Here is an 11,364-nt window from a genome sequence, read left to right on the forward strand (position 1 = left end):
GATGAGCTCAATCACGCAGCTGACTACTTGGAAGAAACACCTGCAGATGCTGCTACCCTTCAGGACCACGTTAAGTAACCTTTCTGACGTACATCGCCGTGCCAAACAGAATTGTCTAATCAAGTTGATTAAGACAGAAATGTATTCAATTAAAAACAAACGGCTGAGAGATAAGTAGTATTGGACACACTGACACCTAGGAACCTCACCTATTGTGTTTGTAGGACATTGCCATCTGTAATCTTTTTTTCACCTTTCAATTAGCATTTATGTTCCTTCAATGTGAATTAAACCCTTTGGGAACCAGTGAAATTATTTCAAATGCAATATTGAGCAGAGGTGGCATGGACCAGTTCTGCGGGAGAAAAAATCACCTCCCCATCTGACCTCCTGAGGAAAAAGAAACCTGAATGTTTTAAGCACCATGCCTCGTCACTGCTACACAAAGTTTGGCCGTCAATCTAAAAATAATAATGCAAATAAATTTAAAAAGTGCATCGCTTTAAAGCAGTTCTTATTTACAGGAGCATGTGCTAAATCTGTCAACTGAGTTACAGGTCAATCTGACACAAGACATAATTATGTGTTGTTTAAAAAATTAATTTTTAAGCCAAAATTACAATAGTACATACATTACACAACTTTTTAAGATATGATCAAAGTTACATACATTTGTATCCAGTAAAACTAACCTGTCCTTGTATCTCTGTATTGTTAAGAAATTCACCACTCAGCTTTACAATTAATAACTGACAGTAAATACTTTATCGCACACTGTAGATACAATAAATATGTGTCCCACTAGAAAGCATGAAAGTTCTGTGTGATTACCTTTGTGTAGGAAACTTTATGAATATTTCAATAACCCAGCTACTTAACTGCCACCTCGATCAACCTTCACTGATCAAGACATTCATATCAGAAAGTCTGCAAGGAACTTATTTTCCAGGGGCTACATCCAATCATCATGTGGAAGTTTTAGTTAATCGTGACAGTTTTTTTTTTTCTTCTTTAATACATTTTTAATGTATACATTTTTAATGTACACTGAATTAATCGTATGTAAACACAGTATTCCATATTTTATATCCTGATTCATCAAAATTTATATTGTAAAAATATATACAATGTTTTTAATCATGAACAGAGCCCTTACGTTTTTGTTTGATTATAGCTACCTGGTTTAAAATTGAACACACTCGAAATTAGCCTAACTGTACATACATTCCTATCCCACATATGAAATAACCTTTCTAAGAAGTTACCATTGATATCAACGCTAATACTGTTATAAGGCATTACCACAATTACCAAACATACTTAAAAGTCTTCTTCAGTGATTTCCAATCCTGGCATCGCATCACCTACATTATGGCTACATTGTGTCTAATTAAGATTAAAAATTATGTTGTATTATTTATAGGTTTTTCAAGATAGTCCCCCCATTTCTTTATATGTTATTTTCTGTAATAACAGGTATATGCTTCTATTCAGAGATGTGGCTTTTTACCTGCAGATTGGTTATTGATTTACCTTTTTTGTTTATTGTTCTCTCCCAGTTATTTCTACAATGGGCCGTCAATTTTCTTGTTACTGATTATTTAATTAGGGACAAATCTGATTAGGTACAATGTAATTATTTTTGTTTGTAAAAAGTCTGTAAACATCAAATGTTTTTGGTCGCTGTCAAAACATCTAAAAAACTGAGCAAAATGTTAATTAACACAAAAGAACCTAATTAGCCAAAACATTAACAACCATTTACTAAATGCGTAGGATAAGTCTATGACATACCTATATATAATATCTACATCCTTACTAGAAACTATGTGGATACATTTCCTACATTTTAAAATTTGTTTTCCTTTACAGTATATCATAGCATTACAGGGTGTTTGAAAAGGACTGAATCCTACAGCACATTCTGGGTGGTAGCACAACCTCATAGTGCCATGCATTTACAGTATATGACGTTTTTTGTTAGCAGAGTGGTAGTAAACAATGAAGAACATATGTATACATACTGTGGATTTTTCAAAGCTGAAAATTACAATACACGTAAGTATATCACATCACATCGGCCTCAAGCTGTTTCACATGTTTGTGCTTCTAAAACCTCTCCTGAATTACCTTCATATGTTTACCACTAAATCTGCTTTTGTACTTTTGTGCAAGTAGGACAATAACTTTATTTAAGGGTATTTTACAGGGACGTTTTTCTAACAGTTGCCAGTCTGTTTAGGTTTTTAAACAGTACGAAGCATCTGTTTTCATCTAAATGAACTGAAACAGCAAGAGCGGGAATAGCCCTGTCTGTAGTGTGGAAATACAGCATTACTCAGAACTGGATGAGAAATAAGGTAGCTGACACTTTTCTACTATGACACAATTCAATTCCCACTTTGTAGCTTTGCCTTAATTTTGATTTTACTATTTATTTTTCAGTTTTTTCTTCTTCACATGTTCAGTTAATTTAACAGAAAAATAAACTGTGTTAAAATAAATACTCAAGTTTTGAGGTACACTATAGAGCCACATGACTGAATAGCCAGAATAGCCACAAAGCAGCTCTCTCTTTAGTGCAATCATTTTAGATAGATATTACTGGTTTCAACATATTGTATTTGACTTGTATAATTCATAAATTAGGGTTTTCTTCAGTTTTCTTTACAGTTTCAATTGTTGAGTCGTCAAATCCTAGTTATAGGTAAGACTCTAGAACAGTACATTTATGCAATAATATGCAAAACATTCATTTGCTCCAAATCACTGACATTAAACACATTTCAATAATTCCATGAACATCCGTCAGTTCTTTACCTATTGCTTTCATTTTGGCTTAGTCAGTTGGCTTATATGCAGAGCATTGTGGAAACTCCAATACACTGCTAAGCACCAACATTTCCTTCCTTTCAGACAAAAAACATACTACAACTACATCAGTGTAGTGTGTTTTGTAAACATAGTACAAATAAACATAAGCACGTTATGTGATTAAAAAAAAAAAATTACAAGTGATAAAACTAGAGTAAATGACGTGTTTTGTTACCACATTCAACTTTCTGATTGGTGAGGCCAGTCCTGCAGTGGGCTTAGACTCCACAGTCAGCTGTCCTCTCCATAGCTTTCCTGGACAGGATGAGATACGTGGAGAAAGACGCCACTGCTATGTGGAAGACCAGCTGCCAAACGTTCCGCAGGCCGAAGAGAAAGATGTTGCATAGAATAATGAGGGTCAGTAGGGTGAAGGACTTCAGCTTCTTTAACGATGAGTAGAACACGTACATGTAGCACTGTGAACATAGAGATATCATTATTATTATTATTATTATTAATATATAACTGTGACTTTTCTGAGAGCTTAATCATGACAGCAAACGCAGTGACTGCTAGCAAATGGTTTTATGATTTCCCAAAAGTGGCATTTAAGATGGGTTAAATATTATATTATAGTAAACATTATTAAATAATAATAAAAACATATCACTTATTGCCACTTAACACTGTGGAAAATAAACATTTAGGTTTGCATTCCTACCATTGCTCATTTCATAAAGATAAACAGTGTGCAGCAACTTTGTGACAGACTGGCGATTGAGAAAGCCAAATCATAGTTTTAATTTAGTAGCCTTAATTTAGTCTTAATTTAACTTTACCTAATTCCTCTCTGCCCTACTATACAATTTCAGTGGTATTTCAGTTCCAGAAGAAAACAACAAGTGGGTGTCTCATTATTTTCTTTTTAACCACGCATTCAAGGCCCAGATTCCATCCAAGGGCACTGCACTATGTCTACAACTACATAATGAATAAGACTTAGATGTGTACCTTTGCAGCATGCTGTGAAAAAAAAAACATCCTTTGTTGTAAAGTAAAATGCTGAAATGTAAAAATGGTCTGAACTATGTGACAGTATGAAAGTAAAGACAAAAAAATCCAGCCTTTAATTAGCCTAATACATGTATAATGATTACCTGTATAAAAATGAATTCCTGATATAATTGAAAATTGCAAGATAACACACGATTGGCTCCATAGCTAAATAATAACAGAAAGGTAGAGTAATAACCTTTGGTACAGAGCCTGCTAGCCACCTGCTTGCAATCTAGCAGGCTAGATGCCCATACTCAAGCAATCTGCCTTAATATTTGCCAACTAGTTAGTTAGGACGTTACTTAGTGACGTTGCTAGCCTGGGTGGTTAACCAACAGATCTAAATATCATTAAACTCCATTTCTGACTAGATATGCCAAGCTGGACCTTGTTATGTTAAAACAACAATGCCATTCAGACTTTCAAATCCAGTTACTAAACAAGGTGAATGTGTTCATTAACATTAACATTTTTTCTTTTCAGTGTTGTGTGTTTGTACTAGATTTTTTCTTCAGTGCTGTGTGTTTGTACTTAGCCAGTATATATTATGCTGTTAGTTAGCAAAGTCCTCTAACAGTGAGGCTACTTGGTCACATTCATTTTTCCTCACTCCTTTTTTGTGATTTATGTATAATGAATGAAAAACTGACATCTACCAACATGGCCATTAGTTTTGCTTTGAATTTAAGTAAGGTTACACTAGTGTCATCCACATTTAAAACAGTTGCACAGTAAAATCCTTTTATATCAGGGAATTCTTTCTGATATTGAGTCCATCTGAGCCTCTCATCCTTTAGATGCAATACAACCCAGGTGCTTCCTGTTGCTCAAGAGGAGTATAACCTGTGTGTTACAGCCTGAGCTTTAAATACCAGGGCTTGCCATCATCAAGCATCTCAGAGAATGAAATAAGTGCTTGAAAACTGACTGATGTCAGAGTGTTCCTACTCGTATTCCTAAGAGTAGAAGCTTTCTTCAAAATTCTTTACGCTCAGGTATTTAGGAGACCTAGCGACCCGTCCTAAGTCAGGAGTTGTCTAAAGGTGGCTACATGCATACATGTGACAACGCTGAGCTGTTACAAAGATACATCCGTCAGACAAGGAGGATATCGTATATGTCATCGACCTCGTCAGAGGTACTCTGTCTGTAATTGACATCACCACTTACCTCTTAATTTAGGCCTAAACTTTACTTTTTGGTAACAGGGAAAGTTTTCATTGGAAAACAATTTACTCTTGATACGAATGTCACCTACTCTGTGACAATAAGGTGTAATGGTCTTGGTGTAATACATGATAGCCAACTGTCTCTTCTCAGGTTGCAGCCGTGAGTCAGGCGAGCAGATTCTTTTTGTACAACGTCCAAATGATCCTACCTCACTATGTATTCTACGCAGCTCCTAGTTCAGGCTCTGGTCCTCATGCCTTTATTACTGTTACTCCTTCTTTGCCCGTCTTCCTGCCTGTGCTTATTTGCTGGCATTCATTCACATTTATGAGATGTTTGATCATGTTCACAAATTGCAGTGCTACAACAATGCTACTGTTTCAATAATTGCATTTACTGGGCATTTTCTCAACATATTGGACACTCTATGAAAAAAGTCATCAGTACCTTTTGTTTTCCGCACCTCACATGTTGTAAAAATCAGCTGAGATCAGCTAGAAGGAAAAGGTCTTATTCCCATCTGAGTAGGAGTAGCAGACTTCATAAATATTTCCAATTGCCTACTGTGAGATAGAACCTTTTTACTCCTAAATGCTTTTAGCAGGAGTAATTCTCAGGCGCTTGATAGATACGGGCCCAGAGCTTCGAGCAGAAGAACAAAATTAATCGTTAGTTTCTGTTGCTCTTGACACCCAATGTTTAATATGCTTAGTTTAAACATTCTACCTGTTCATAAAGTATAAAGCCAAGACATAAAGAAACTTTTCATGCTGTAAAAAACACAGTAAGTAATCCATTCCTCAACTACAATGAATTCTAAAACGACTTGTGCTAACATTATACAAAAATGCTCAAATTAGATTAAAAGTCTGTTACAGTATGGAAATATAAAAGAGCAAAAAAAAACATTCTTTACCTGAAAGAGACAGCAGATAAATGCCAAAAGAAATGCAATGACATTCCATATTCCCTCATAATCATCCTGTTTGAAAGAAAAAAAAAGAAAATAATTTTCTGTGTAAAATTTATGTTTTTACTTGGGGATGCAAGGAGTAAGAATAGAATTTGCAGAAACTTGCGATGCCAATCCTACAGTATCTGTAATTTGTCTAATCATATATTCAAACAACAGACAAAGATTTTTTTTCATTACTCTCCTAATTATGAACACTGTATGAATTCTTACCAATAAAAAGTGTCAAAATACTTGCATCCAATCCAGATCAGCAGCAACAGAGTCAGTAGATTTTAAATCTTACTTGTGTGCTAGTATAATGGTTTGCGGTCCAGGGAGTTAGAATACGCCAAAAAATGCAAAATATTTAGCATTGCAAATTAAAAAAACAAAACAAAACAGCACCCCCATGCTCCCCACTTTCTCTTAAGGGCCTTCTCAACTAGTCTATAGAAGCATAGTGGTTTTGCATGGAAATGTGGAAAGAGCTGGCCAAATCACAGTCTTAAATATACAGTAGTTTATGGAAAAACAGCTGCCCCCCTGGATTGCTGACCTGGAAAGAGTACTCAATGAGATGCACCCCGCGAATGAGGTTAAGAGCTGCACACATGATGTTGAGGACCAGAGAGAGGACTCCAGGAGCTGTCACCGGCTCTAGTCTCTGACTCTGGCCTTCAGAACCATCAGAGAGAACACAAATGCAAAGCTGTGTTACTAAAAGTTTATATAATCCTTCTCATAATCTTCTTCGTGAATCAAAAACTTGTACTTGTGAGCTGAACACTCAAAGAAAGGAGAGTAAATTCCTTTTCACACTTAAAGCGTTTTTTTTTTAACTTTACTGAGACATTTGCATATATCTAGTAACTTAAAAGCTCTCCTAATACAAATAGAAACAAACAGAAATACCAACTTAATAAAGGTAAACAGTCACTGTGAGATTGTTTCTCATATAAAAAATCTTCAGACTGATCATCAATTTCTGTATGTTTCTTATCCTTAAAAATGTAAACAAATGATCATGCAAAACCTCACCCGATCCTGGCGCTGACTCTACATGCCCGTTGGCCGCCCCGTTGCTCAGCTCCATGTCCTCCAGGTTGAGGACTGTTGGAGGTCTCGTCCTCAGGTCCTCCTGCACTTCGGCTAAACTGCTGCCCAGAGCGGGCCCGCCACTCTGGCAGTAGTGCTGCTTCACCTTCTGAATGATGCTGTCTGAGTATGAGTGAAAAAAGCACAGTGAACAGGAACATTGTTAGGAATACGTTTTAGCTTGAGACCTCTGGGTGTCAGTGATTCATTCTCTATGATTACTTTTATTTTACTTATTCCTTATATTTTTTACTTACTTACTTTACTTTTATTACTTTACTTTTATTTAATTTATTTACTTTTATTTTTACTACTATAATTACTTTTATCACTTTCATTGTTACTAAAATATTTTCATGCCTATGTGACTTTAATTTTGACTTTGAGTGATGGTAAAAAGATGGTAAAAAAATTAAAGTTTATTATTTCCAGGGGTAACAGTAGGAGTAATAGTACTTGTAGTATTATGGTATCAGCAGAGGAGGACACACATTTTACACACATAATTTTCTACATTACTATACAAGTGGGTGCAAACTGCTGAGCTGCTGTCTCTGTTTTCTGTCCAAACTTATGGTTATCTATGTACTACTCAACTGTAGCCAGTCGACAATCAGTCAGACAATCAAACAAATTATTCAAATGAACCTAAAAGGGTAACCTCAATATTCCATGACATAAAAGTTGGAGTGCACATCTAAAATGTTATTTAAAACAGATATTAATTAACGGATTGTATCATTTTATTTTCTGTCACTTTTTAAAATATTCTGCAAATCCTGTTATTCAGATAAAACAGGTATTTGCTCAGTTTCTTAAAACACTTTCAACAGATGTATAACCATGAATTACACAATAAGCACAAAGGACATAATAGTTCATATTTTGTATTTTGTGATTTCAGTGATGCTCTGCACCATCTGCTATAATTCTCTTGTTAACCCCTCAGTGTGGCCTTGTAGGTCTCCAGGAGGGCTGTATATCTTTAAATAGGGGACATTCTCAGTTCACCTTGTTGCCTCTGAGTGCTTCTGTTCCTGGGGAGCAAATTCCAGCCGATGATTACTGTTAACAAGTATCTTAAGATCTGAGTCAAACTGCAGCATAAGCACTTATTTATCTATAGACGAGGTCTTTTGGCCAAGGAAGTCTAAGCGCCTTACTTTGAATTAAGATCAGACCGATTCAAAATTTCAATTAGTATCCTTTATTGCCTTTGAAGACCTAAATCTGGATATTTTTTTGTAAAATGTTCTGTTCTTTTCATGCTAATCCAAGGGCAGGGCTAGAGATTGTTTGATATAAGGCGTCACACTATGTTCTCCTCTGTTCTAATTCCTCTAACTCTTAACAAAGCTCTATAAACTTTAAAATCTAAGAGCTCACAACTATAAAGAAGGAGGCATGTAAAGATTTTTTCCCCCCTCTAAGATATGTACTGTATCAGAACCGAAATACTCGTCGCTTTTGATGGCCTCATGTTTGCTCACCAAATTCCAAAAATGGATATGGCCTGGATGCCAAAGAGACTGTGGTGCTGTCAAAGCATGCTGTGAACTCCCATCTGAGATCTTCCAGGAAACAGAAGGCCATGGCGGTGGGGAGTCTACAGGAGCAAACGGCCATATAGGAGACACCATCTGAGGAGATAAAACTAAAAAAAGAACGCTTCGTCAACAAATGACTAAGGGCTTACATATGTTTGCTCATTTTTTTTTTGCTTATTTTTGGTAGGCTTTTTCAGGCCCCTCACAGCAATTTGCTTTGGTCTTGTTTTAATTTTTCCCTTTTCCCAGCTCAAGTATTAACTACTGATTTTAAACAAATTCAGTTCTGAAAAAGTCTGGTGAGCAGTCATCATTTTCCACTGCAAACAATGGATTATGTTTTTAACTGTCATCTGCCTTTAAATATCAGGATTTAAAAACTTTTTAGAAAAAAAAAAATGTTACAGATCACCCATATGTTTGAAGGATTCCTAATACTTAGGGGCATGAATTGACATGACATTGACATTTGTTAGCTCTTCTACTCTTCTCTGCCAGTGAAAGCAATTATGACTGAAATATTCACTACACGCTATTACACTACACGCAAAAATGTAAAAATGTTGCTTACTATATGTTAAGCTCGCGGCCCTTGACTGTCCCTCTCTCTGGGAAAAGGGCGAGGGCCTTAGATATGCTCTTCAGCTGCTGTTTGCGCTCCTGCAGCTCTTTGTTGTGTTCGAAATCTGTGGAGGCAGAGAGAGGGAGTCCATCCCTGACCCGAGCTACAAAGGCGAACAGGATCAGTGACATGATATGCAGAGGCCCTGGGGAAGATGCAGCCTGCAGGGGTAATAAACACAAGCTGTCAGCATCCCCCCTCAACACGACAGAATCAAAGTGGATTTGAATATGCCGCATCACTGAAAAGCAGCAGTTACCCAGGAACCCAAGTGCATCGGTCATTCATGTATTCATGTCTGTTCAGTATCAAAATATCTGGAACAGCAAACACATGATCGGTTGTCTTAACTGTTTTCACCACAAGTTTCAGTCTCTTTTCTAAAAATGCATTATTTTCAGGGACTAGAATTAATTTCCCCTTACCCATGCTAAATTAAAAAAAATTATAAATTACTATACATATATATAATATCTATCTATATAATCACATAAAGCTATAAATAGTTCTAGTATGATATTCAGCTCATTCTGTTGAGTGTGTACAACATACAGAAGAGAGGGATCCCTTATGAACACACACTCACAGATCATATGACAAAAATCAGGATACTTCCACACTTCTCTGACAGAGATAGCAACTGATTTCAATGGAGTGGCGTTAACCTGTTGGCATATGGCATGGTTTACATGGGATTATACGATGTAAAGCCACACCAACACGTCAGCCTGTTCATCAGTGAAGTAACGCTGTCACTTAAAAAGGCAGAGGACTGCCCAACATTCTCAGTACCTGAATTAGTTGATGAGGCCTTGAATATATATATATATATTATCATTATTATACGTTATAATAATGATAATGACAAAGACAATTTACAACAATTATGTGAGTAAAGATCTAATGTTTTATGTAAGGACTATATAACGTTACGTCAAATTAATTTGTTGCTCGTAATATAATTTGCCATACAGCAGAGATCCCACCAATCAAACACACGTAGCTACCCAGCAAATGAACAATAAATCTCACACTTTACTTCACTTATAGCTAGACACCTAATGGAGTACTTCTACTGATTTAATACCAGTCGAGCTAACGGTCTAGCTGTGTGTCACGTCAAAGAAAATAATAATAAAACGTGTATAGTGTTACTTCTAGAAACAGCTAGTTAACTAATGTTAGTGTTGTTAAACGACTGCTTACAGGGAGACAGCTACTGTTGGATAACTCATTGGCCACCTAGCTAGACTGCAATAATGTAAATAAACAATCTAACTAGACAGTCTAACTGGACAGCTAACTAACGTAGCTAGCTAAATGAGAGCAAACATCTTTGTCTACAAAGCACACTGAAACATTAGCATGCTATCCCTGCTTTGCAGCTAGATAGAGTACCTTGTTACATATAATAGATGCGGGACAGAAAGATTTTTGGTTTGGGTTTAACCAACCAACGTTATTTACACAAAACACCTGACCAGCCAGCTAACAAGCTAGCTAGCTTACTTCTCATTGCAACAGTGCAATTGTTTCCTTACCTCATCACTCTGAGATTCATTGTGTTTAAGGAGTATAAAGGAGTGTAAAATATAAACTATGAAATATGTGTAAACCTAGCTAAGAATGCAAGGTTTTCAGTTAACCAGCAGCTACGTAACGCGCTGACGATGTTGAAAACTTAGCTAGTGGCTAACCACTTAGCTAGTTATTGCGCCATACTTTGACAGCTCGGTAGCTTGGTTCTGACAGTTCATACTGCTATGAACTATGGGAAAAAAACAGACTGACGTCATGCTTCTTCCGCCAACGATTCTTAAAGAGACAGCTCCGTTTCGAAGCGTATTAGATACTTAATTCTTTACTGCTCTCTGTTTCTTTCTTTCTTTTTTTCCGAACACAAAACTGCGCTTAACTAGCTGGCTACTTCATCTCGACTTGCCATCAGTTCATGTAACTCATGTAAAAACCAGTGCGGTCGTACTTAAATAATCCATACAGCAAAATGTTCAAAGTTATATATTTTAGATCACTGTTTTTTAATACGTGAGGTGTCATCGACGTTTCTTTTTTCGTACTCCAAAAATTTTCATGACTGAATG

The 11,364-nt window shown here is 36.3% G+C and overlaps 1 protein-coding gene across 1 annotated transcript; it reads right to left on the minus strand.

Annotated features, from left to right (window-relative positions):
• Positions 1 to 1,152: 1,152 nt before the first annotated feature.
• sec22c (SEC22 homolog C, vesicle trafficking protein) lies at positions 1,153 to 11,004 on the minus strand. The gene is made up of 7 exons (XM_036521376.1): positions 10,804 to 11,004; positions 9,212 to 9,423; positions 8,584 to 8,747; positions 7,037 to 7,216; positions 6,555 to 6,673; positions 5,960 to 6,025; positions 1,153 to 3,293 (listed from the first exon to the last, which is right to left on the minus strand). The coding sequence occupies exons 2-7, from the start codon at positions 9,391 to 9,393 to the stop codon at positions 3,093 to 3,095; spliced, it is 912 nt and encodes a 303-aa protein (XP_036377269.1). The 5' UTR covers positions 9,394 to 9,423; positions 10,804 to 11,004; the 3' UTR covers positions 1,153 to 3,092.
• Positions 11,005 to 11,364: the final 360 nt, after the last annotated feature.

The sequence above is a fragment of the Megalops cyprinoides genome, chromosome 2, assembly GCF_013368585.1.
Source record: "Megalops cyprinoides isolate fMegCyp1 chromosome 2, fMegCyp1.pri, whole genome shotgun sequence".
In the NCBI taxonomy this organism is placed as follows: Eukaryota; Metazoa; Chordata; class Actinopteri; order Elopiformes; family Megalopidae; genus Megalops; species Megalops cyprinoides.

Excerpts from the sequence above, each read along its gene's own strand:
- sec22c (XM_036521376.1), bottom strand. The coding sequence starts at position 9,393 with ATGTCACTGATCCTGTTCGCCTTTGTAGCTCGGGTCAGGGATGGACTC. Across the intron at positions 8,748-9,211 it reads GGCCGCGAGCTTAACATATA|TTTTATCTCCTCAGATGGTG; the intron begins GTAAGCAACATT and ends TTCTTTTTTTAG. Across the intron at positions 6,674-7,036 it reads AGAGTCAGCGCCAGGATCGG|GCCAGAGTCAGAGACTAGAG; the intron begins GTGAGGTTTTGC and ends ATGGTTCTGAAG.